Here is a 25,042-nt window from a genome sequence, read left to right as displayed (position 1 = left end):
TTGGAGAAATGCAAATCAAAACTACTATGAGGTACCACCTCATACCAGTCAGAATGGCCATCATTAATAAATTCACAGATAACAAATGCTGGAGAGGGTGTGGAGAAAAGCGAACCCTCCTACATTGTTGGTGGGAATGTAAACTGGTACAACCACTGTGGAAAACAGTATGGAGGTACCTCAGAAAACGAAATATAGAACTACCATATGACCCAGCAATCCCACTCTTGGATGTATACCCAAACAAAACTTTCCTTGAAAAAGACACATGCACTCGCCTGTTCATTGCAGCACTACTCACAATAGCCACGATATGGAAACCTAAATGTCCATCAACAGAGGAATGGATTAAGAGAATGTGGTACATATATACACAATAGGATACTACTCAGCCATAAAAATGAACAAAATAATGACATCTGTAGCAACGTGGATGGAACTGGAGACTCTTATACTAAGTGAAGTAAGTCAGAAAGGGAAAGACAAATACCATATGATATCGCTTATATCTGAAATCTTATATCCAGCACAAATGAATCTTCCCAAAGACTTGGAGAACAGACTTGTGGATGCCAAGGGGGAAGGGGAGGGAGGGGGATGGACTGGGAAATTTGGGGTTAATAGATGTAAACTATAGCCTTTGGAATGGATAAGCAATGATATCCTGCTATATAGCACTGGGAACTATATCTAGTCACTTATGACGGAGCATGATGGAGGATAATATGAGAAAAAGAATGTTTATACATATGTATGTCTGGGTCACTTTGCTGTACAGTAGAAAGACGACAGAACACTGTAAGCCAGCTATAATGGAAAAAATAATCATTTAAAAGATGAATTATTCCTGAATAAGCCTTAAAAAAAAAAAAAGCTTTAAATTAATGACCCAGTGATACTTATATTGTCCAGTTTTTAAGCCCACAGTCTCCTGGGAAGGCTCCATGTTTTAACTGTCTCATCCACTGCAAAGGTCATCCTACATCTACACACACACACCAACCCCTCATTAGTGAATTCTTACTGGGCTACAGGTGATATACCAGCTGCTGGATATACAAACATTGAATAAGACATGATTTTATGTATGGGGTCTTGTATGCCTAACAAAAATGTTTAGTCTTCATACCAACAACATAAATTATTACTTATAGATTAATACTTGTATCAGATATTATGTTAAAAGCTTTACAGGCATTACCTCACCTACCTTGACTGTGGCCCGTTGAGGTAAGCACTCTCAAGTAACATTAGATATAGATAGACAAGGAACTCATGATTAGTAATTAAGAAGTGGAGGTTAGTGGTCTCTATATTGCCCCAACACACAAGGAACATAATGCTGGTGGAGGTTTTAAAGGTGGTGTGAGAGAATGCAACACGGTCACAGTTACAAGGAAGATAACTCTGGTGGCCAAGTAGAAAATGTACCAGAATCAGAAAAGAATGGTGGCAAAGAAACTATACACTATCTCCACATTTGCTAAAAATAAAATATGACCATCTTTGATTTTTCTCTTTCCTTTATCCTTCTCATCTAACCCATCAGCAAATTCCATTGATCACCTCCAAAATATTTAATAATAATAAAATCCATCCATTTTCTTCTTGTCTGGACCCTCTACATGACTCCTACATGTTCTCTCCATTTCAATATCATCCTCTCTCCCATCTACTCTTTGCATGGCTGCCAGATGATTTACTGAAAACTGAAGTCAAGAGTGAGATGGAGATTTCTGGCTTGGGGGACAAACTGGATGCTATCATCATTAACAGGCCTTAAGGAAACCACAAATGCCAAGAAAGGCTGGAAAAAAACCACAGAAGTTAGATTGCCTATCTTTAAGCCTCAGGTCCTTCAAATGCGACATGATTTTGCAAACCAGTTATTTAGAACTTTAGTTTCCTTATCTGGAAAATAGGAACAATAAAACTATCATTGCTAACTTCTTCGTAGGCTGGCTGTGATGATTAAATTGTGGCGATGCATATTAAAGTACTTTACATACTATGATATGATATTATATACTATGATGCATGTTAAAGTACTTTACATATTATGAATTATGCTAAATGTTTTTACTACTATTCATCATTCCTGAAAAATGAACTATACTAAGTAGGGGCATTCTCTGTAATAAACAGATTTCCTTTTGGAATTCCCATTGGGGCTCATGGAAATGAATCAAACTAGTATTCAGGAGGATATGGGTTCAGTCCCTGGCCTTGCTCAGTGGGTTAAGGATCCAGTGTCCAGTTTTGTTGCCATAAGCTGTGGTGTAGGATAGGTTGCAGACGTGGCTCAGATCCTGTGTTGTTGTGGCTGTGGCTATGGCCAGCACCCGCAGCTCCGATTGGACCCCCAGCCTCGGAACTTCCATATGCTGCGGGTGTGGCCTTAAAAAAAGTGAAAAAAAAAAAAAGATTTCCTTTTATGCATTAAAATTATGTTCACTGTTTTTGATGAAAAATCTGTCTAAAGCCTATTATATTTTAAATCCATGCTGTAATTAGTAGAGTGCAAGGCAATTTGATTTGATCTTTCCTTGATGATTCAATCACTACAAACACATATTTTTGTCGTCTTTGAAGGGCACAGGGATGGTCAAGATTTCCTAGCATCTGGGGTACAACCAGTGCCAGACAACACAAAGGGTGGGGTCCAGCTGAAGATGGGCAGTTGGGCTTGGTTGGAATCAACCACAATCTTAATTTTCAGCAGAAATTTACCCTGGAAAGACCCCTAAACAATTCATAGACTGGCTGGATGGCATCAATGCTTGCCAAGATTTGCTTCATTGAAATAGAAGCCCAGACTTCTGCTTTGAGCCACGATAGAGTAACTGGTACTGAACTTCACCTTTCTACCATAAACAACCATTAAACTGGACTAAATGTATGAGAAAATTACACACATTTTAGCTCCTAGACATTAAGTAACATAAGAATGTAATCCTTGAAAGGGGGTGTATCATCCTGGGAACCCATATTTACTTGGCTTTCTGCTCAAGGGCACTTTTGGATCATGGCACAGTAAATGAGTTCAAATGGGCATAATGGACTCAGTGAACTGAGGGGGGAAGACTGGAATTTGGAGATGCTAAATAGATTAAAATTTGCAGAGTAGGATACTGGAGAGCAGAGAGGTATCCATAGGAGATACTGTGTAAGGATTACGCACAAGTCCTTCGTTGGGCTGTAGGACAGTAGCTGCTGCTGGAAGGAGAGCTGGACATATACCAGATGATATTGGACTTTCAGCCCAGCCATAGCATAGACCTTACTGATTACCTCAGCATTTAATCTCCACAAAGAACATGTTTAGGAGTAAGAACCATGCCACAGAGGGGCCATGCACTAGAAATAAAATAAATCTAAAATAGACCTGTCCTAACAAAGAACAAAACCAATTGTGATGGGATCAAAAACACTTGTAACATAAGCCAAAGTTCTTACAATGTGTCACTGACAACAATTAGGATATAATTTAAACCTGCTAGGCATAAGGAGAAACAGGAAAATATCACTCACAAGGATGTATAAAACCTCAAACAAACAGACCCGAGGAAAACTCATGTTGGAATGATCAGAGGAGTTTAAAATGATTATTATAATTTGCTCAAAAACATAAAGGAAAAGATGTATATAAGGAGTGAATAGATGGGGAATGTCACTGGAGACATGAAAACCATAAAAAAGCCAAATTCAAGTATCTGAAAAAAAATTCACTGGATGGGCTTAGCAATAGACTGGGTACCACAGAAGAAAAAAACAGCAAATTTGAAGACAGATCAATAAAAATATGTCCAATCTGAAGGACAGACAGAAAAAGAAATTAAAAAAAAAAAAATGACCAGAACTTCAGTAACCTGTGAGATGATGTTAAGTTATCCCAGGAGAGGAGTGAATTTGGGGTCAGAAGAAATATTTTAAAAAATAATGGTTAAAAATGTCCCAATTTTAGTAAAATCATTAACCAACATTTAAGGAAACTCGGTGAATCTCAAGCAGGTTAAATATGAAGAAAACTATACCTAGGCTTGTTAGAGTAAAACTGCTGAAGGTCACTGATAAAGAAAAATCTCAAAGGCAGCCAGAGAGAAGATATACTACCTCATGAGAAGGATGACACAAATGTTGGCCAATTTCTTATCAAAAACAATGAAAGTCTGAAGACAATAAACAACATTTTTTTAAAGCATTGATAAACTTCGTTAGTCTTGAATTTATATCTAGCAAAAATATCCTTTAAAAATGAGTGAAATAAAAACATTTTCAGATAAATTAAAGCTGAGAGAATGTTGCCAGTAAACATGAAACACAAGAAAGGCTAAAGAAAGTTCCTTAGGCTGAAGGGAAATGAGTGGAGATAGAAACTAGAATTTATAGGAAGATAGGAAGAGAACTATAAATAAATACGTAGGTTAATAAAAAGACTATCTTTTGGAGTTCTCGTTGTGGCTCAGTGGTTAATGAGGGCATCCATGAGGTTTCAGTTTGATCCCTGGCCTTGCTCAGTGGGTTAAGGATCTGGCGTTGCCGTGAGCTGTGGTGTAGGCTGCAGACAAGGCTCAGATTCCGTGTTGCTGTGGCTGCAGTGTAGGCTAGCAACTACAGCTCTGAATGGACCCCTAGGCTGAGAACCTCCATGTGCTGCGGGTATGGCCCTAAAAAAAAAAAAAAAAGACTATCTTTTAAAAAATTAACTTAATTTCTTTAAAAGACAACTATTTACAGTAAAAATGATAATACTATATATATTATGGGTTTTATAATGTGTGTAGAAGTGAAACATTTAACAACAACAAAAAGGTCAAGGGGATGATAAATGAAATTATTCCCTTGGCCATCACAGCTGAAGCCCTGCTCAAAAAGAACACCACGAATACAGTCATTCTTTCAATCACTGTCACTTTCCATAGGAAACACTTTGTTACTCTCTTCAAATGAATTATCTGTACTACTAATAAATTTTGCTTCCAAACTAGGCAACTATTAAAAAACACACATCCTTTTATGTAGAAAACATCAACAACTTCTTTGGTCTTACAGGGAAATTTTCAGGCTAATTATAATGTAGCACTGAAGACAAAGAAACCAGGTTTAGAAGTGAATAAAAATATTAAAGTTTCTATTTTTAAAAATAAGAATTAAGTAATAATTGTCATGAGTTTTTACTTTGATTTGAATAGTCAAACCACAAATTCATCTGGATTCGTTTCAACCAGAATAAATGTACCTATTATTATAATCATTTATTCATCTTACAAAATGTAATATGAGTAAACTTTCACATAACAGTTTTATGCATTAGACTATGAAATTATCAAACTATGAATACCTGAAGTAAATTATCAGACATGAAATCCTTGTGTATAGTGAATCAGCTGATATCAGAGTTTAAAACTAAAATCTTTAGGAATGCTTACCAAACTCAAAGCTCTAATCAGTGCTTTTCTGGGTAGCTGTTCTATTCTCTTCAGGTTCAGCCGAGGTGTGGTCTAAATTACCTAGAATTCTCTTTTGAGAATTTTTGCATCTATGAGGATGCCCTCGTCTTTTGTTCTTTTGAGGACATTCAAAAGTAAAATCGTGTGAAAATATTTTTGATTTAATGATACCAGAGGTGCTATCAGACAATTAAAAAAAAATCCTTAAAATGACAGAAGGGTGAAAAACAGAAGCAGCAGAACCAAATGTATGTATAAGCTATAAAGAATTTTAGGCAAACGAGTGAATAGGTGGAGTGGTTTTAGTGAAGCAGGGGGCATCCCACTTAACTCAAAACTACTTTAGGTAATTTTGTTTTAATAACCAAAACCTTACTCATGTTTTTTATTCACATTCATTAGAATAAGTTGATAGGTTGCTATAAATGAATCGACAATTACAATAATTTTTCAGTGAAACAACTTGTGGGTGAAGAATGAATGAAATCTTGCTATTACATGCCTTAAAATAACACTCAAGCTGCTTGAAATTTAGCAATAATTTCACTCTTTCAGAAGTTAAAATTCTCTTGCAGTTTTTAAATATCTTTATTTCCTGAATATTTTAAATGGCTTTCATTAAAGATGAAGCCAGTTTTTCAAAAAATCAATCAAGTACTAAATGACTCATACTTATCTTAATAAAACATGTTTTTTACATTTTAAAATTAAAAGGAGGAAACATCTATTACTTGCCAAATATTTTTGCTTTTGAGATATGAGAATTTATTAAAAACAATTTTCCTTTAAATAGCAGAAAGCTTTTCTTTTTTTTTGTCTTTTGTCTTTTTTTGTTGTTGTTGTTGTTGCTATTTCTTGGGCCACTCCCACGGCATATGGAGGTTCCCAGGCTAGGGGTTGAATCGGAGCTGTAGCCACCGGCCTACGCCAGAGCCACAGCAACGCGGGATCCAAGCCGCGTCTGCAACCTACACCACAGCTCACGGCAACGCCGGATCGTTAACCCACTGAGCAAGGGCAGGGATCGAACCCGCAACCTCATGGTTCCTAGTCGGATTCGTTAACCACTGCGCCACGACGGGAACTCCCTAAATAGCAGAAAGCTTTTCAAAGGACCTAGTTGATGAAGGCACAACACAATATTGATCAATACATTTCAAAACATACATGACACTGGTCTTTCCCAGTTCACAACAATCATATGCATTTTCTGAAGCCATCGTCTAGGAAGTCAGGATAAAGGAAAAGGCATAAAATGATCCTTTAAAATCTTCTGTGTAATTCAGACTAAGAGGCTATCCCATATCCTAGATAGTTGCCTTAGTGAAGTATTTTAATGATGGATGATGCAGATACTCACACAGACCTATGCATTCTCCTACTATTAAAACACTGAAAGAAGGAATCTATTTTTAAAATGAACTTAACCTCAATGACCTATAAAGTTGGAAAGCAAATGGAAACATTAGAGATATGGAACTCCTGATATTTTAATAGACACGGCAACTTGAAATGTCAGAATGAAGGCACTGGTTGGCTCCTGAGATGTGGTAGCTTTCTGTTGACTCACGACCAGTACTTGCCTGGGGTCTTTCTGAATGCTGTCTATTGATGGGGATCTCGTGGTGCCATCATCTGCCGGCGTTGCATGCTGAAGCCTGTTATAATTGCACTCTTGCACTCGGTACTGTATCGGCCTATAGGGCTCCGCATAGGTAGCTGTTGTGTTCAGAGCGTAATTATTTCTTTGGTATGTAAGGGTACTTCGTTGGCTGGATGTCCTTTGCAGATTTCCAACACCTACCAGAAAGTCAACATTTTAAAAAAGATTAGTATGTTCTACACAAGGCGATACTTTTCAAAGTCAAAATATTTTTAATTTTAAGGATTATAGTTTTTAACAATTATATAAGTTGCTTACTTTTAGATTTTACCAATCCAATTTACAGATCAGGGGTGCTAAAAAAAGGCACTGAAGTTTTTAACATACACAAACAATATCCATGTGAATTTTATTAGCAGGAAAGAGTACAAATAAAACTATAAATCTGCTTACATAGTAGATCTTAAGATGTTTAAGACTCAGTAACAAAACTGTAAGTGAAATGTGGAGAAAGAATTAAACTAATCTTACAAATAAATAGCAAAATTTCATAACTTCATTTAGCAATAAACAAGTAAAATACTTATTCGAAGTCATAGCTAATTGAAACCATAAAACTTTGGACACTTAGGAAATACAAGTTATTTTTGATAAACATTTTACTTATAGACCTGTGGATTTTGATAACATTGGAAAATATACTTCACAAGAAGACTAATATACCAAATTCTTCTAAAGCTACTCCCTAAAATTATTGTGTGGTGCTATGTATAAAGTACTATACACTGTATTTAACATTGCTTTCTGAATCATTGCAGTAGCTATCTTTCCAATTACTGCATATTCTTTCTGTAAATAACGTATTTTAGTAACACTATTTCTTAATAATAAAAAAGAAAATTTTCAATTTATAGAACATAATGAGTGAATTATTTCCTCATTAACATCTATTAAAAATTGGTACAGTCTATTACAAGAAAAATACCACAGTGGACTAAACTATGTTTTTGGCAAAGAACCAGTTCAAATCCAGTCTTCTCCCTAGTGGTATTCTGTAAGGCATAGTTCCAAGAGCTGTGCCTTTAGGGCATTATCACTGCTACCTGGAATTTACTTATGGGCATTTTAATAAATCTGTACTCTTTTTTTCTTTTTTTTTTTTTTAGGGCCACACCCACGGCATATAGAAGTTCCCAGGCTAGGAGTCGAACTGGAGCTACAGCTGCCGGCCTACGCTACAGCCACAGCAATGTGGGATCTGAGCCACATCTGCAACCTACACCATAGCTCATGGCAATGCTGGATCCCCAACCCACTGAGTGAGGCCAGGGATCGAACCCACATCCTTAAGGACACTAGTCAGATTTGTTTCTGTTGTGCCACAGTGGGAACTCCTTTTTATTTTTCTTTTAAATAAGGGACCTCTTAAAACTTCATGAGCCAGCGTAGCACAACCTGGCAGCTCACATGGCCACAGGCTACAACTTCTGCTTTATCAGTCACTATGGTGTGGCACAAATGTGAGGTTGGGGGTGTAAGGATGCAATGCACTAGCTCCCTATTTTTATAACCACCGTAAAGGTACTCTGTCCCAGACTGAGTCCATCATAAGGAACATTTATTTCACATTCTACCATTTAAGCATTCAGAGGAAATTCAGTATCTGAAAAAAAAGTAATGTCAAATACACATAGCCTACAGACATGCTAAATCAAAGCTAAGGCATGTATTTGTGCGAGGCAACAAAAATTACAAAGAAATATTCCAAAAAAGGCTTTCCTTTCTACATCTGTTTTATTTCCAACACAAGGAGTCAGATTTATAGCTCTAAAAAACTTATTTGTGAATTAAATTACAATCACTATGTTCATTGATTAGATCAAACTAAGGTAAAAATTTATCACCTATAAACACGTACTACATGAACTTCTGTTTTACTACTGGTTGATCTACTTTCATAGCTGCTCATCTGACAACCAAATGGGCAATGTGAGTTCATTCTAATAGGAAACCCAATCTCAGTAAAATCCTTCTTCTGGGCCTGTGAAATTGGGAAACCAGTGAAACTGAGCTGACGCCCACCTGATCCCGTGCGGTACAGCGCCGTCTGTGATCCCTGGAGCTCCACGGTTCCGTGGTTTGGGCTGCGGTACACTGGGCTGTAGTAGGTCCTCCCCTCATATATAGGAGTGATGTGCACGTCAGGAGACACAGCTGAACGCAGGTCTTGTCCAAGCTGGCTGTGCTGACTAGCATAGGAGCTCCGTAAGCCTAGAGGCAGGAAAATTCCATTATTAAGAAACTTAAAAAACTGTGGTGAGGTTAAAAGAATAACTCCTAATCAATAGGACCAAACACTGAGTCTAAACACCAAACCTAGTGAGTTTTGCAAAAGAGGTATGCCAGATAACAACAGGACACCAGATACATTAAAAAAATAAAACTTTCTCTTGGCAGCAAGATGAAAGTAAATTTAAAAAAAATACATGAAATTATTAGATGGTTTGACACTTTGAAATTTATCTCCCAACTGTAAACAATTTTATGAGGGTGACCAAAACCAGAATGAAATCATGTCCCTTATGGCTTTAACTTCTAATACCTAAGACAATGCCTACATAATAGTTCTTAAGAAAGGTTGATATTCAAGGGCTGTTCTGAACTTTGTCTCAACTTATTCATCCATGAATTTTATAAGAACACATGAAATTTTAGGTTATGAAATTTAAAATAGCATCAGTGAACTAATAAGATTTACAAGGTATTAGTTTATTATTTGCTATTGCAATTAAAACAAAACACTAAAACAGTTGTTATTGCAGGCACCCACATACCGGATTCTTGTTTACCTTCTTTCTAGTGTAAAGGAAAAGTACAAAGTTAGTATATTAAGAACAGTAAATCATTTCAAATACGTTTCCATTCAAATTGTTAATAACTAATGCAGATTTCAAACCCAAATATTTTATGTTCTTTAAAAAAGTGAATTAATATATTCTATATTGTGATGCTCAGAAATTTGTGATTTGTCATCATTAGTAAGTAAAACGTCGCTTGGTAGGAGTATCAATTAAGGTCACATTCCAGATATGAGCAAAAGAAAGCACAAACCTATCTGAAATCAGGCAGCATATATTTGCTTTTTAAAAGACTGCAAATAATCAACAGAGTAACCAATTTAAAAAAAGATACAATTGTTCACATCCTGTTAGCCAGGTTAATCATATCATAGCTAAAAATAAATGGACCTGAATGTGAGTGATAATTATATGTTGCTTAGTGAGGAGTGGCAAGAAAGTTCATACATAAAGCTTCTGAAATCAATGATTATTGCCCACCCTGGACAGCAATGTGACCTGGAAAGGAATTAAATAAATAAATGTGGGTTTTGACTACTGGCTCCCCACTTGCTAAAAATGAAGATCACAGGTTTATAGCAATCTTGTAATTGGGAGATTACTCGGCCAAATTTTCACATTTCAAAATCAAGAAAATAGAGTCCTAAAGGAAATGTGATCCATCCCCATCAGGGAGCCACCTCCTGGGAGGGCTGTGTTCTGTCACCATATAGCTGACACTGGACAAAGCTACTTCTCAAGGACCAATGGGACGTGGTGTGAGAAACCCTGAACTGGCCTGAGCCCTCCACAAACTTTAGGTTACAGAGGGAGGTAAGCTTACCAGGGCCACAGAAGCCCACATAACTCTAAAGACAACATTTTTTTTTTTTTTTTGTCTTTTGTCTTTGTTGTTGTTGTTGTTGTTATTGTTGTTGTTGTTGTTGTTGCTATTTCTTGGGCCGCTCCGGCGGCATATGGAGATTCCCAGGCTAGGGGTTGAATCGGAGCTGTAGCCACCGGCCTACGCCAGAGCCACAGCAACGCGGGATCCGAGCCGCGTCTGCAACCTACACCACAGCTCACGGCAACGCCAGATCGTTAACCCACTGAGCAAGGGCAGGGACCGAACCCGCAACCTCATGGTTCCTAGTCGGATTCGTTAACCACTGCGCCATGACGGGAACTCCTAAAGACATTTTTAATTGCTATCGTCAAGTTCTTATTTGAGGATTTTGGCTTTTTATTCACTGGCAGATTTCTCATTTTTAGCACAGTATGAACCCCATTTCTTTATACAGCCCGTGAGTACCCTGAACAAAAGCGCAGGCATTGTTTTTGTTAATGGTGACATAAAGTGGGCGGGTAGACATACCTAGTCCTTGGTAATCTTACCAGTATGAGATGGTTATTTTTAACACTCAGAAGAGCCAAGAACACTGTTAGACTCTGAAGATAACTCACACTGGGGCAGAGGCAAGCTAAGCCCTGTGGCCCACCCTCACTGTGATGTGAAATGAGACCAAAGCATTCTGTCCCATCCACAATGTGATAGTCCCCTGTGCAAGGATTTGGCTGGAGTCTTTCCTGGAATCCATGTTATATGAAAACTTTTGTAAACATGTACTATAACTTCATAAGAAAAGTAACAAAATGAGCTTTTTACCACTTAGAACTATAAAAAATATCCACTAAACATTCACTTGTTATAGGATTATTAGCGAGATGAAATTACTTTAGGTGATACACTATAATGGGAAATAATCTTTCCAGAAGTATTTCCACAGATTTTTAATGACCTTACCCCTCCAAATAAATGGAAAATACTGATATTACACAATGTTATTTGTCCAACCAATCATTTCTATTTGCAATTCCACAGATACATATTAGTTTACTTATTGCAATGATGTATTCCTTGTGATTTAAAACCTTTATATTTCAAGGTAGTGAACACAAACATAAATTTATCTTCCAAGTACAAATTCTTTTTATTCTCAAAACTTGTCTTGATATGCTATGATTATACTGAAATGAATGTTTTAGGGCAGACATATTTTTCTGCTGTAGGAAGTAATTTATACACACTTAACATCATTGTTGAAATTATGATCACCAAATATCCAAGTGTCTGAATCTATTAAAAAATACTGCTTTAGGCTTATCAATTAGCAGGTTATTTATTAATCCCTTGAAATCAAGAACCATGGCAAATATGATGACAAGCACTTTCTGAAATAAGAATAAAAGATATTTGTAAATTAGAATCCACATTCAGGTAGATAGATGATGGCAAACAAAGCCTCCCTAGAATACTTCTAAGAAAGCCTTTGATTCTTTTGAAGACTGTCGTATTCTGGAAGAAAAAAAAATCTGTAATAGGCTAGGTATAATTTTTTCCCCCCTGAAACAAAGTCTAATCATCTGCACTGCCAGAGAAGCAGGCTTTTTAAGCCAAAGGAGATTAGCCCTCAGGGTTAAACATGGAGACAGTTCTTTATGTGCTCACTTTCTTTCCTGGGCTTCCTTTTCACTCTACTACAAAAATAGATTTCTGCATAGATGTTGTACATACACAAGGGGGGTGCGAATGGGGGAAGAGAAATCTTGTGAAGTATTTATCTCTTAAGGTTTCCTTCAGCGGCAGAATGTCATAAATGATTCCTACCTGACTCTGCTGCATACGTTTCAGAGGCACACAGAAAATATCTAAGCCAAGGACACCTTTCTGATGGCTGAATAAAAAAGAAGTGGTTTCTCCACTAGGAATTTCCTTTAACTCAAAATCAGGTTCAATATTAATTCTCTGAGCAAAAGCATTCAATTAGAAAACCTCAAAATGGCTTTACCTTTCTTAGAAGCCATAAGGAAAGGATAATAATTTTATCACACAAAAGTATCAAAAACTTCTATAAATAAGAAATACCAAAAAAAAAGTTGGAAAACAAATTACAAAACAAAAAAACCCTTGAAAAGTATATTATAAAGGGCTAATTTATTTCAAGTATAAAAAAATGTTTACAAATTATAAAAATGGACAAAAATCCCAAACTTGTGGTTTACAGAAAAGCAATAGAACGGCTGATAAACATATGAAATCATCGACCTCAATCAACTCAACACAGGCAACTTAAAACAATGAGGTACAGCTTTTTAAGTGCCAGACTGGCAGAGATGAAACACTTTGACAATATGCAGGGCTGGTGAAGGTCTAGGAAACAGGCTGGGGGAAACAGAAATCTATAAAACCTTCCTGGGGGCCATTTGACAGAATTTCTTTAGGAAAATATACACACATATTTTGATCCAGCAATTGTACGTCCAGAAATGAACCGCACAGTTGTCTTAGTACCCATGTGCAAACAAGCAGGAAGAATGATATATATTGTATCACTGTCTCTAAGAGCTAAAAATAAGAAACAACCTAAAAGTCTATTAATAGAAGTGATTAAAGAAATTATGCTACATCTATAAAATAGGGTCCTGGGCATCCCTTGAGAACTTTCAGACATATTTTTAAAAAAGAACAAGGTCTAGAAGATATATATAAAAGCAACAGCATTAAAAAAATGCATGTACATCAGTTTGTAACATATATATCTATATATGTAATCAAACATTCTGGAAGATACATACACTGGGGAGTGGGGTTGGGTGAGAGTTAAGAGGAAGGTGAGACTTTCACCTCTCATTTTATATTTTCCTGCAGAGTTTTAATTTTAACCATTGTATACATGTTACTTTTAAAATAGCATTTAAACACTTAAGATGAGTTTCATTTGAATTAAAATAACAAAGTCTATACAGTATGTGGGAAATCCATCATGAAAAAACTCAGAAGTGTCTGTAATATCAGCAACATGGTTGATGTTTTTCTAATTTAATCCAAGTGACATACGAAGATAAACTGTAAGAACTTGGTGCGTTTCCCATCAGGATGCTAAAAATCAAGGCAGTAGGTAAGGAAATCCACATTTTAGTCTGCACTATTAAGGCATTTAAAAAAACATTTTTTTTTTTTTTCCTTTGAGGGTTGCACCTGAAGAAAATGGAAGTGCCTGGTTTAGGGGTTGAATTGGAGCTGCAGCTGCCAGCCTCCACCACAGCCACAGCAACATAAGATTCAAGCCATGTCTATGACCTACACCACAGCTCACGCAATGCTGAATCCTTGATTCACTGAGCAAGGGCAGGAATCAAAATTGCATCCTTACTATGGACACTAGTCAAGTTTGTAACCCACTCAGCCACAATGTGAACTTCTAAAAAAAAAAAAAAAAAAAAAATTTGAACAGACATTCTTCTTCTTCTTTTTTGGGGGGGTCTTTTTAGGACTGCACTTGTGGCACATGGAGGGTCCCAGGCTAGGGGTTGAGGAGTTACAGCCGTTGGCCCACGCCACAACCACAGCAACACCAGATCTCAGCTGCATCTGCGACCTACACCACAGCTCATGGCAAGGCCGGATCCTTAACCCACTGAGTGAGGCCAGGGATCAAATCTGTGTCCTCATGGATACTAATCAGATTCATTTTCACTGAGCCATAATGGGAACTCCTTGAACAGGCATTCTGACGACACCTTTTAACATAACTTATTGGTTTGGGTATGGGTAGGCCTAGCTAGTGAGAAATATTTCACTATGAAAAACTTCAACAAACAGTTTACAACTCCAACCAATTCTTCTAAAATGCAAAAAAAAAAAGTACCTTGTATATCCTAATATTATAGGGGAAGGGGTACATATATTCATTGTAAAAGAAGTCTGATGATATAAATAAATATATATGTATATATAATTAGATGCATTAAAAATTAGAAAGTCTGAAAGACAAGTCAGCCTAAGGTCTGCAGTATAAATTCTGAGATAAAAATATAAGCTTTTCCCACATTACGGCGATGTGGAAGCCTTTTCTATTTCAGAGAGGCCTCACAGAAGATTTCCCCACTGGGCTGTGTGCAGTGCTGTCACCTTGTACTCACCTGTCAGGCTGTCTGGCCGAGGTGGAACCATCCTCTCGTAAATGTCATACTGCTGCTGTCCGAATTGTTCCATGTCATGAACAGTCCTCTGCAGGGAAGGTCCCAGATGCTGTGGTACGGCGGTCATCCCTGAGCGTTTGGGGGATGATGACCCCACCTGGCCTTGGGATGGGGAAGCTACTCGAGTCTGTGCATCCGTAAGGGTCAGCGGGGACCCCACTCTGGTGGTGGTTTGGTACTGAGGGGTTGGTCCGTTGGGGTTGGAGGTCTGCCGGGAGGTGACTGACCCAATCCGACGTACAGCTGATGGGGAGGCGGGTCTCTGTGCAGAGTACGGAGAGGCTGCCCGCTGAGCAGGTAGCGTGGTGGAGGAGTACGCACTGGGGTTCAGTGGTCGGGAGTCGGTCACTGATGGAGAGCCAAAGCCACCACCCAGAGAAGTTCTCAGTGACCCCCTTGAAGGAGACACGCCTGTGCTGATAACATAAGAAGGAGACTGTGCTCTAGATGGAACTGAACTAACTCTTCTCATGGCCCGATTGGCTACTGATGGCTGATGAAAGGGGGAAAAAAGAGAATGGGTTTATCCAGGGTTTTGTCTCCATTGTCATTACAGAAAAAAATGCACACAGCTCACTACAGAATGTGCACTCACTATTTAGTTTAGGCTTCTAAGTTTCTTTTCCTTTCTATGCTTTAGAGCTGGATCTTAATTTTTCCTTATTCTTTTTTTTTTTGGTGATTAAACCCTTACGTTCTCCCTTCGGCATACTAAAACCAACCAGTAAAGAGAGATCTAAAGACAGTTAACATTCCTTTTACGTTTGTCTTTACATTTTTTAACCCTCTGCCTATTCATTCTCCACAACACACAATATGTTGTATTGCAAGTGTGAAGGGTCACTGGAGCAGTATACTTATGTGGTGCCTGTGAGTTAAAGTTTGGCGAAGATAATGCATTTGTGTAAAACAAACAAACAAAAAATGTTTTCAATACGTTAATCTAAATATAGTGAGAGGAGTATCTATAATTGTCTTTAGAACTGTCTTCATGGATTGGCCCCCATTAACAAAAGGAATGTACTCTTTCAAAGTGGAGTAACTGAATGTTTGGATAGGGCCTGGGGTGCAGTACTCTTCTCTGTCAATTTACTCTCAAGGGACAACTTGGGTGCACAGGCGCTTTAGCCAATCTGTCTCTTCTTTTAGCTCAAGTGTGGCTGCTAGTGATTTCAGCCGTTTCTACATCCTTTGATTTATAAGCTTTTAATTTTAGCTGGTGGATTTAAAGAGACGCATGTCAAGGTGCCCTCAAATTTGTTCCAGCAAAAGGAATGCTCAAAATCTCGGCTGGGTTCTTGGCCTAGCCAGCTGGAAAAGACCATACTGGGAAATGAAGAACATTTCTGCCATGACTGGTCCTTTTTTGAATCTGTAGACTCTTCCAGACTGAGTCTCAGATCCTTTCCTTGATGCAGCAGAATAATGAATGGTGGCTGGACTGGGGCACTGGTCTGATGGGACCAGGCAGGGACATGGACTCTAGGACTGGGTGGCTTGGTATCTCCCCAGTGACTGCTACAGTACAGGTGTCATCAACCCCACTTTTAGCCGGGGTAAGAAAGGAAGAAACAGGGATAACTTAAGGACTCTCTTTGTGTCCAGGTGTCAGAAGCAGCTGGCTGGCTGAAACACCTGCTCTAAGACCACTTGTGTGCTCAAACTCAACAATTCTGGGAAGGCAATAGCTGTGGAGATCTGGGGAGGGGACTGTAAATACACAACAAGAAAGAGGGGGTATAAAAATTAGTAGACCATTGGAAAAAGAACTGCTTTTGGGGTTTACTAATAGTGCAAAAGGTGATTTTTAAAAAATTCCACATATTAGCTGTTTACTATCAAAAATGGGATGACACTTGGCCCAGATACTTAGAAATTGTGATGCCAAGACTATATGCAAAAGCAGTTTTATTGCAAAAGCAGTTTTAAAGACCCTCTTGCAATCTTCAGCTCCAGGAACAAAATCATCTTGCTGTAAGTAAAAAAAAAATTAAATAAAAAGGTAACATGACCATTTTTAGGGACAAAATGGATAATCTCTATAGTTAATTAGTATTCAGAAACGTGACTTTAGACCTGCTGATGCAGAAAATTCACCTAAGCACATGAACTCCTGTAAGGACTTAGTCCAAAGCTTCCCGAACTCTTCCATCAGAAGAGTAAATGTACCTCTGAGGAACAGTGGTGCTGGGGTGGGATAGTGGAAGTAGGGGAGGTGGTGGAAGTAGGGGAGGTGGTGGGGCGTGGTACAGCTAGAAGTAGTTTGCTAGGGGTACAGGATTTCCTATCTTAGCTTAAGAACTCATGTATCATATTTGCATTTGCTTTAATACAGAAACGCTTCTTAATGCTTAAAAATTTCCCTTAAACTGTTGGGCCAAAGTTATACTGTGTTTCTCCTTTGGCACTGGGAATCCTGGCCCACTGCTGTGTGTACCTTCAGGGCTTCCTATATTGTACTAAGAGAAGCTTAGTGTTTGCCTAATTTTTTTGATCATCTTGCCACTTTTCTGCTCCAGAGAAATCGCTAGGGTACTTGGACAGACAGTCATCCTCACTGGTTACTGCTAGTTGGGACTCGTAGCACTTCTATTAATTCTGGTGTATGCTGGAGGATTGATGGGAATAAAGCAGCAGTGAATGCAGAGCTCAAGAGTTTTTATAAATGCATATGCATTATTATTATTACTAGTGACTATCACATCAAGTAAGAAACCCCAAACTTAACAGAAAGGTTATGCTTCCATACAATAGCTTTCCATAGCTATTGTACACATTGAACATATTTCATCTATGTTCTAGCAAAGGAAAGAAGAGTGTTTTCAGAGAACAATTCTGAAGATGAAGACAAAAACTTTGGTTAGAAATGGCCAAGTTGAGTTTTGCAAGTGTGGGAATAGTGCTCTGCTCTCTAGGACTCTTTATAGAATATTTTAGCTCTAGTATTTTCAGGAATTCATAACCCTCAGGGACTAGAACATTCCACCTAGCTCTCTCATATTCTCCCTAGACTATTCCCCTCATGCCAAACTTGCTGCTTCCAGAAAAATTATTATCCTATGTCTTGAATTGATCAGGATTCAATAGTAGGAACTAATATATTTTAAGGTTTCATGCCTTAACATTGTAGACTCACAGTGTAAAATGATTTTGCTACTTTATTTCATAACTTCAAAATTGTATTGGCTTTACTTTTAATAATACTTATAGTAGATATTCAATTAGGAGGTTGTTTCTTGACAAGGATCTTGATGTGTTTGGCTTACCTGAACCAGTGTTTGTCCTTCAGCTCTTGAATTCCTCACCAGGTGGTTATTAGTTGATCCTATGAATGAATGTTGTGGTCTATTATCTGTCTTACTCAAATTCTGACTGTTGTGGAAACTCCCTGCTTCCTGGTATCCACTGTCGGAATAAGAATTCATTTGTGTTGAACTTCTTGAGTTACCCAATGATCCTGCAGGAATGAAACCAGAAGGAAATATTTTCATTTTATACTCCAGGTGCTCATTTTCAAAAAAGAAATATTAAAAGCACATCTAATACTTAAAAGATAATACAACAGACCCTCACTTTCATGGAGAGATGTCTGTTCTGGTGAATAGAGGGTCCCTTGTTCTGGCTCTGTCCTGATGAGATAGTTGTTGGGATGGACAGTGTCAGAAACCCTAGGTTTGTTTACACCAGTGTTTGGCACATCTGCAAGAAGATAAGTTTGATTAGTTAAAATGAACAATAATGTTACATAAATACTTGCTTAAAAAGGTTCAAATATTTGTCAGTAATATTGCATAATCTTTTTTTTTATTTGCATAATCTTAATATAAGACTGTTACCTCAAGATTTCATATAAGTTAACACAAGACAATTTTCACTTTGAACGGCACAATCATTTTGACTCTTTTCTTTTTTTTTTGTCTTTTTCTCCTTTTAGGGCTACACTGGCAGTATGTGGAGGTTCCCAGGCTAGGGGTCTAATCAGAACTGTAGCTACCAGCCTATTTTGGAGCCACAGCAACGCCTTAACCCACTGAACAAGGCCAGGGATTGAACCCACAACCTCATGGTTCCTAGTCAGATTTGTTTCCACTGCGCCACGACAGGAACTCCTCATTTTGACTCTTTTCTATATGAAAGTGCTCCATATACTCAGTTTATTAATATTTTTTGTTAAATTTCATGAATGTTTTCATCGTGACTATGAGCCATAAATTAAGTTACATATTACATTAAATTAAAACCTGAAAACTGATTTTGTTCCCCCGTGGAAAACTCACTTCATAGGTGGCTTCTTCCAACAGGATTAACAGACTCTGGGTGAAAAATAGTAGCTATTTTTTTTTTTTTTTTTTAAAGATCTTCCATATCTCAAACTTTTGAAATGAAAACTTGCAGGAGTTCATATTATTGAGCTTGGTGATAAAACTTCTGAAGGGAAGGCTAGCTTTTTATGTCATATTTCATGTCATCTAAAATCAATGGAACTATGTACTGAATTTTCAGTTTGCCAACAATGGAGACTTTAATTTCTTACTCATTTGCTTATTTTATTCCTTTAGTCTTTTTCCAAATGAAAATAGACAAATCTAACCTCATTATTGTTTTTTTCTCATCAAATCTGTCTCTCCCATTATCTTGTTTTATTTTCAACTATATCATTTTGCCATCTTGAACTTAAAAACACAAAACAAAACAAAACAATTTATCTTTGCCTACCCTCTTCCAACTTCTTTTTTTATGTGTTAAATTTAGGTGGTATAGATTATACTGCCTTTCCCCAGTTCCATTCAAATATGTCTTCTTTTCTCTAGTATCTTAAAATATATTTGACCATGTTCTGATTATCTTCATGACAAGTCTTTTTTTTCTCCCCCATCAAATTTAACCCTCATGTTGCTAGCAAACATTTTTTTTTTTTTCCAGGAATGTAGCTTCTCTCTCACTTTATAGATTTAAAATAAATCTTTATCACATTCTGAATTTAACATAATCCTAAGGATTTCAATGTCCTAAATTTTCTTTCCTTTCTGACTTTCTTCCTTTAACTATTTATTAAGGCCCTAATATATGCTAGGCTCTAAGAATGCAGCTCCAGAAAGAGTGAGTGAGAAAGAGAGAAAAGGAGGGAGGGAGAGAGAGAGAGTGTGTGTGTGTGCTACTGTCCAGGGGTAAGGAGCTTAGAAAAAATTTCCTACAGGAAGTAATATCTAAGCAGTATCCACTTACCACAGGAGGCCAGCTTGTCCTTTCTTTATAGCACTTATCACCATCTCTCTCCACTAGAATATAAGCTCAATGAAGGCAGGGACTTTTGTCTGGTTTGCTTACTGTTGTATCCCAGTGCCTAGGATAGGTGCATAGCACTCAGGAGGTGCCCAGTAAACATTTGTCGAATAAACAAATTTCCAGTAAGAATAGCAGCTTGTCTTTACTGAGTGCTGATTCATGCCTGGCATTGTGCTGTGGCTTTACTTTACTGTGTTCAATGAGAATTGTCTAGGTAAAGTAAAGTGAAACTTTTAGGCATTGCTGATCAAGCTAGCTTGGAGAGTGAATACAAGGTTTATAGGAGAACTGGGAATCCGCATTCAAAAACCTTTAATTTAACGTCAGATTCTATCCAAGGTTTTGTTTCCCAGCATCTAGAAAGATCTGCTGACATTCTTAATACAGGTTTTTTTTTTTTTAATGAACTTGTCTTCATATTTATCATTTGACACTATACTTCCAGGTGGCAGAGTTCTGTGACAGCTCTGAATTTCTAAGTTTGGAATTTCATCACAGATTACAGATGGTATATGGCTTCCCTGGTACACACTAAACATGATAAGTCTCTATCAGGTAGAAATCCCGAAGAGTAATTTGCTTTGTTTCTAAGTATTCTGTCTTTCCAGAGTTCTAAACATTCTTACACAAGAATTCTTGAGGGAGTTTTATTAGAAACTAAGTAAAAATATATAGTTTGCTAGGTTAGAAGAGTTTTGCAGGGAATAGGATGCCTGGGAGAAGCTAAGTAAGAGATGATGTGAAGGCAGAGCTATGCAGCAATCCACCTTCATTGCACCCGGGAATGGAACACTGGAAAACCAACCATACACAAAATGGCAACAAAATATAGATATGGAAGTACCCCTCTAGTAGGATTAAGACATCTCTTACATGGAAAAATGTGCCACTTTTTAGAAAGAAAAATATGTTTAGATCGTTCCTAGCTTCGGCTTTCATACAAGATAAAACCTGGGATACCAATACATCAAAGCTTTGACTTAGAAACACTAGGTGGCATGCAGTGTTAGAATCTGAGAAATTATCACCATGGAAACCAAAACCAACAGGGTTCTGTGTATGCCTTTCTCTCTCCTTTTTTAACCACTAGGAGATATTAATTAAATAAGAAAAGAGAAAGAGGCATTGTAAAAATCTACTCTTTAGCAATTTGTCTCTCCCATGTACCACTTCTCACAAACCAGGTGGCAAGCAACTGTGCTCATTTGAACTCTTTTTAAGAGAAGCTATTTAAAATAATCTTGGTGGGATCAAGATGGTAGAGTTCGAAGATCCTGAGCTTATCTCCTCCTACAGACACACAAAACTACAATTACACACAGAACAACTAGATATGAGAATGAACCAACAGAACAGATTTTCTCCTACTGAGGATATAAAGAAAAAGACCACACTGAGATGAGTAGGTTGGTGGAGATGCGGTCTAATCAGAACACACACCCTTAATACAGCAACTCACCAGTGGGAGAGGTATTACAACCACGAAAGTCACCCCTTAGGAGTAAGGGGGGGGGGTCCAAGTCCTAAGTCAGGCTCTCAGCCAAAGGGATTTGCACCAGGAAGATGAGCCCTGTAACAAGTGCCTTTTGAAAGGCATCGAAACTTAAAAGTCTGGGAGATCCAGAGGGCTGTGGGAAATGGAGAATCTGCCCATAACGGGTGCATAAACAAACTCACTTGCTCCAAGTCTCAGGGCAGAAGCAGAAGATTGAAAGGCATCTTTTCTGACCATGGTGGTATGAAACTAGAAATCAATTACAAGAAAACTAGAAAAACCACAAATACCTAGAGGCTAAATAAACAATATGCAACTAAATAACCAATGGGTCAGTGAAGAAGTCAAAGAGGAAATAAAAAAATACTTTGAGACAAACCAAAGTGGAAATACAATATCCCAAAACCTATGAAACTAGGCAAAATTAGTTCTAAGAGGGAAGTTTATAGTGATACTATACCTCAGGAAACAAGAAAATTCTCAAATAAACAATCTAGGCTTACACTGAAAGGAAATGGAAAAAGAAGAACACTCAAAGTTAGTAGGAAGAAGGAAATAATAAAGATCAGAGGAGAAATAAATGAAATGGAATCTAAAAAGAAAAAAATAGAAAAGATCAATGAAACTAAAAGGGGGTCCTTTAGAAAGATAAACAAATGGATAAGCCTTTGGATAGACTCACCAAGAAAAACAGAGAGAGGACTCAAATAAAAATCAGAAATAAAAGAGAAGTTACAACTGACATCAAAGAAATGCAAAGAATCATAAGAGATGATTACAATTACACTCTAACTAATGAGACAATCTAGAAGAAATGTATAAATTCCTAGAAAGACAAAATCTTCCAAGACTGAATTAAAGAAGAAATAGAAAATCTGATCAGACTGATGACTAGTAGTAAAATTAAATCAGTAAGGAAAAAACTCCCATCAAACAAAAGCCCAGGCCTAGACTGGCTTCACAGGTGAATTCTACCAAACATTAAAAAAGAAAGGTAATATCTCTCCTGTCAAATTAGTCCAAAAAATCCCATTCTTATATGGTCAATTAATTTACTACAAAGGAACCAATGCCAGTGGGGAAAAGGTAGTCACTTCATAAATGGTGCTAGGAAAACTGGACAACTACCTGCAACAAAATGAAACTGGGTCAATTTTAAAAATAAAGTATACAAAAATAAACTCAAAATGGATTAAAGACTTAAATGTAAGATCTGAAACCATAAAGCCCTAGAAGAAAACCTAGGCTGTACACATTTTGACATCAGTCTTTGTAATACTTTTTTTGGATCTGTCTCCCTAGGCAAAGACAACAAAAGTAAAAATAAACAAATGAGACAATGTCAAACTAAAAAACTTTTTTACAGTGAAGGGCACCATCAACAAAATGAAAAGGCAGCCTACTGAGTGGGAAAAGATATTTGAAAATGATATATCCTTTAATGGGTTAATATTCAAAATGTATAAAGAACCTGTAACTCAACAACAAAACACAAGTCATTCAATTAAAAAATGGGCAGAAGACCTGAACAGATATATTTATAAGGAGGACATATAGATGATGAACAGATATACAAAAAGATGCTCAACATCACTAATCTGAAGGAAATACAAATCAGAACCACAATGAGATAGCACCTCACACCTATCACAATGGTTATCCTTAAAAAGACAAAAATCAAACACTGGCAATAATGTGGAGAAAAGTAAATCCTCACGCACTGTTAGTGGGACTGTAAATTGGTGCAGCCATGATGGAAAACAGTATTAAAAACAGAACTGCCATATGATCCAGCAATTCCACTTCTGAATATTTATCTGAGGAAAATGAGAACATTAATTGAGAAGATACATGTACTTGTATGTTCACTGCACCACTATTTACAATAGCCAAGATACGAAAGCTACCTAAGTGTCTGTCAATGGACGAATGGCTATAGATGTGGTATTCCATCATAAGAATATTGCTCATCCATAGCAAAGAATGAAATTTAGCCATTTGCCACAACATGGATAGACCTAGAAATTATCATGCTAACTGAAATCCAAAAAACAAACAAACAAACAAAAAAAAAACAAAAGAGAAACAGACTCACAGATACAGAGAAAAAAACTAACGGTCGGGGGGAAAGTCGGGATGGTTGGAGAAACTGGTGAAAGGGCTTAAGAGGTCTAGGTCATGGGTCATGGGGATGTACTGTGCAGCATAGGGACTATCATCAACAACACAGCAATGATTGCAGTGACAGATGGTTACAAGACTCATTATGATCAATTTGTAATGTACATAAAAGTCAAATCACTAATGTACATAAAAGTCAAATCTCAAAACTAATATGATATTATGTATCAACTATACTTTAATTAAAAAAGAGAAAAAAGTCTTACACAGATCAAGTATAAATTTTTTAAGATACATTATTCCATACCTGTTACCCTAAAAATAAAAGTTAATAGAATTAGTATCTCAAAAAGTCCCTAGCCTGGTAACTTCTGCATGCATGTGTGTGGCCAAAAATCCCACAAAAACTGTTTGAATTCCTATCATTGTGGCTCAGTGATAATGAACCCAACTAGTAGTTACGAGGATGTGGGTTTGATCCCTGGCCTTGCTTAGTGGGTTCAGGATCGGCATTGCCATGAGCTGTGGTGTAGGCTGCAGTTACAGTTCCAATTCCACCCCTAGCCTGGGAACTTCCATATGCCACAGATTCAGCCCTAAAAAGACAAAAAAAAAAAAAAAAAAAAAAAAAAAAAAAAAAAAAGAGAGAGCAAGACAGCAAGATAACTGTTTAAAAATAAAATAAAACAAAACAAAACAAAAAAAACCCTTAACAAATTACTCCCAAGTAATAAAATCATCTACCCAACTACCTTCTAAATGTTAGTATCTTTTTTGGGGGGGGGTACTCATGGCATATGGAGGTTCCCATTCTAGGCATCGAATTGGAGCTACAGCTGCTGGCCTATGCCAGAGCCACAGCAATGCCAGATCCGAGTCACATCTGTGACCCACACCACAGCTCATGGCAATGCCAGATCCTTAACCTGCTGGACGATGCCAGGGATTGAACCTGCAACCTCATGGTTCCTAGTCAGATTCGTTTCCACTGAGCCATGATGGGAACTCCTTAAAATACATTAGTATCTATTCCATATGTATATATATTTTTTGGCTGTGCCCAAAGTATGTAGAAGTTCCTGAGCCAGGGACTGAATGTGCGCCACACAGCAGTGACAACACTGGATCTTTTAACCACTAGGCCACCTGGGAACTCCTATTTCTTATATTTTTAAATGCAATGCCTCAGAAAATGGAATATAGAACG

At 37.4% G+C, this 25,042-nt stretch overlaps 1 protein-coding gene and 1 long non-coding RNA gene across 51 annotated transcripts in view; both read right to left on the bottom strand.

The window, feature by feature from the left end:
* LOC146395936 (uncharacterized) overlaps positions 1–25,042 on the bottom strand; it is a 1,175,949-nt gene that overhangs the window by 918,209 nt on the left and 232,698 nt on the right. The window lies entirely within an intron of this gene.
* Positions 1–25,042, bottom strand: part of PKP4 (plakophilin 4) — a 249,850-nt gene that overhangs the window by 43,668 nt on the left and 181,140 nt on the right. For 22 of the 50 annotated variants that reach the window (XM_013984156.3, XM_085001134.1, XM_085001136.1 and 19 more), the window contains 5 exons: positions 18,501–18,632; positions 18,200–18,390; positions 14,874–15,426; positions 9,136–9,324; positions 7,034–7,250 (listed from right to left, as the gene is read on the bottom strand). In XM_013984156.3, the coding sequence (XP_013839610.3) occupies positions 7,034–7,250; positions 9,136–9,324; positions 14,874–15,426; positions 18,200–18,390; positions 18,501–18,632 (1,282 nt within the window). Of the gene's footprint in view, positions 1–7,029; positions 7,251–9,135; positions 9,325–14,873; positions 15,427–18,199; positions 18,391–18,500; positions 18,633–25,042 lie in introns of all 50 variants that reach the window. The other 28 variants (XM_021076431.2, XM_085001149.1, XM_085001142.1 and 25 more) reach the window with 3 other exon arrangements.

The sequence above is a fragment of the Sus scrofa genome, chromosome 15 (genome assembly GCF_054392235.1).
Source record: "Sus scrofa isolate SSC_HxYL_T2T_F1_AM1 chromosome 15, Sscrofa_HxYL_maternal_Yorkshire_Landrace_v2.0, whole genome shotgun sequence".
Lineage (NCBI taxonomy): Eukaryota > Metazoa > Chordata > Mammalia > Artiodactyla > Suidae > Sus > Sus scrofa.
Note: the sequence above shows the minus strand (reverse complement) of the source record. Positions and strands in the feature narration are given on the sequence as shown.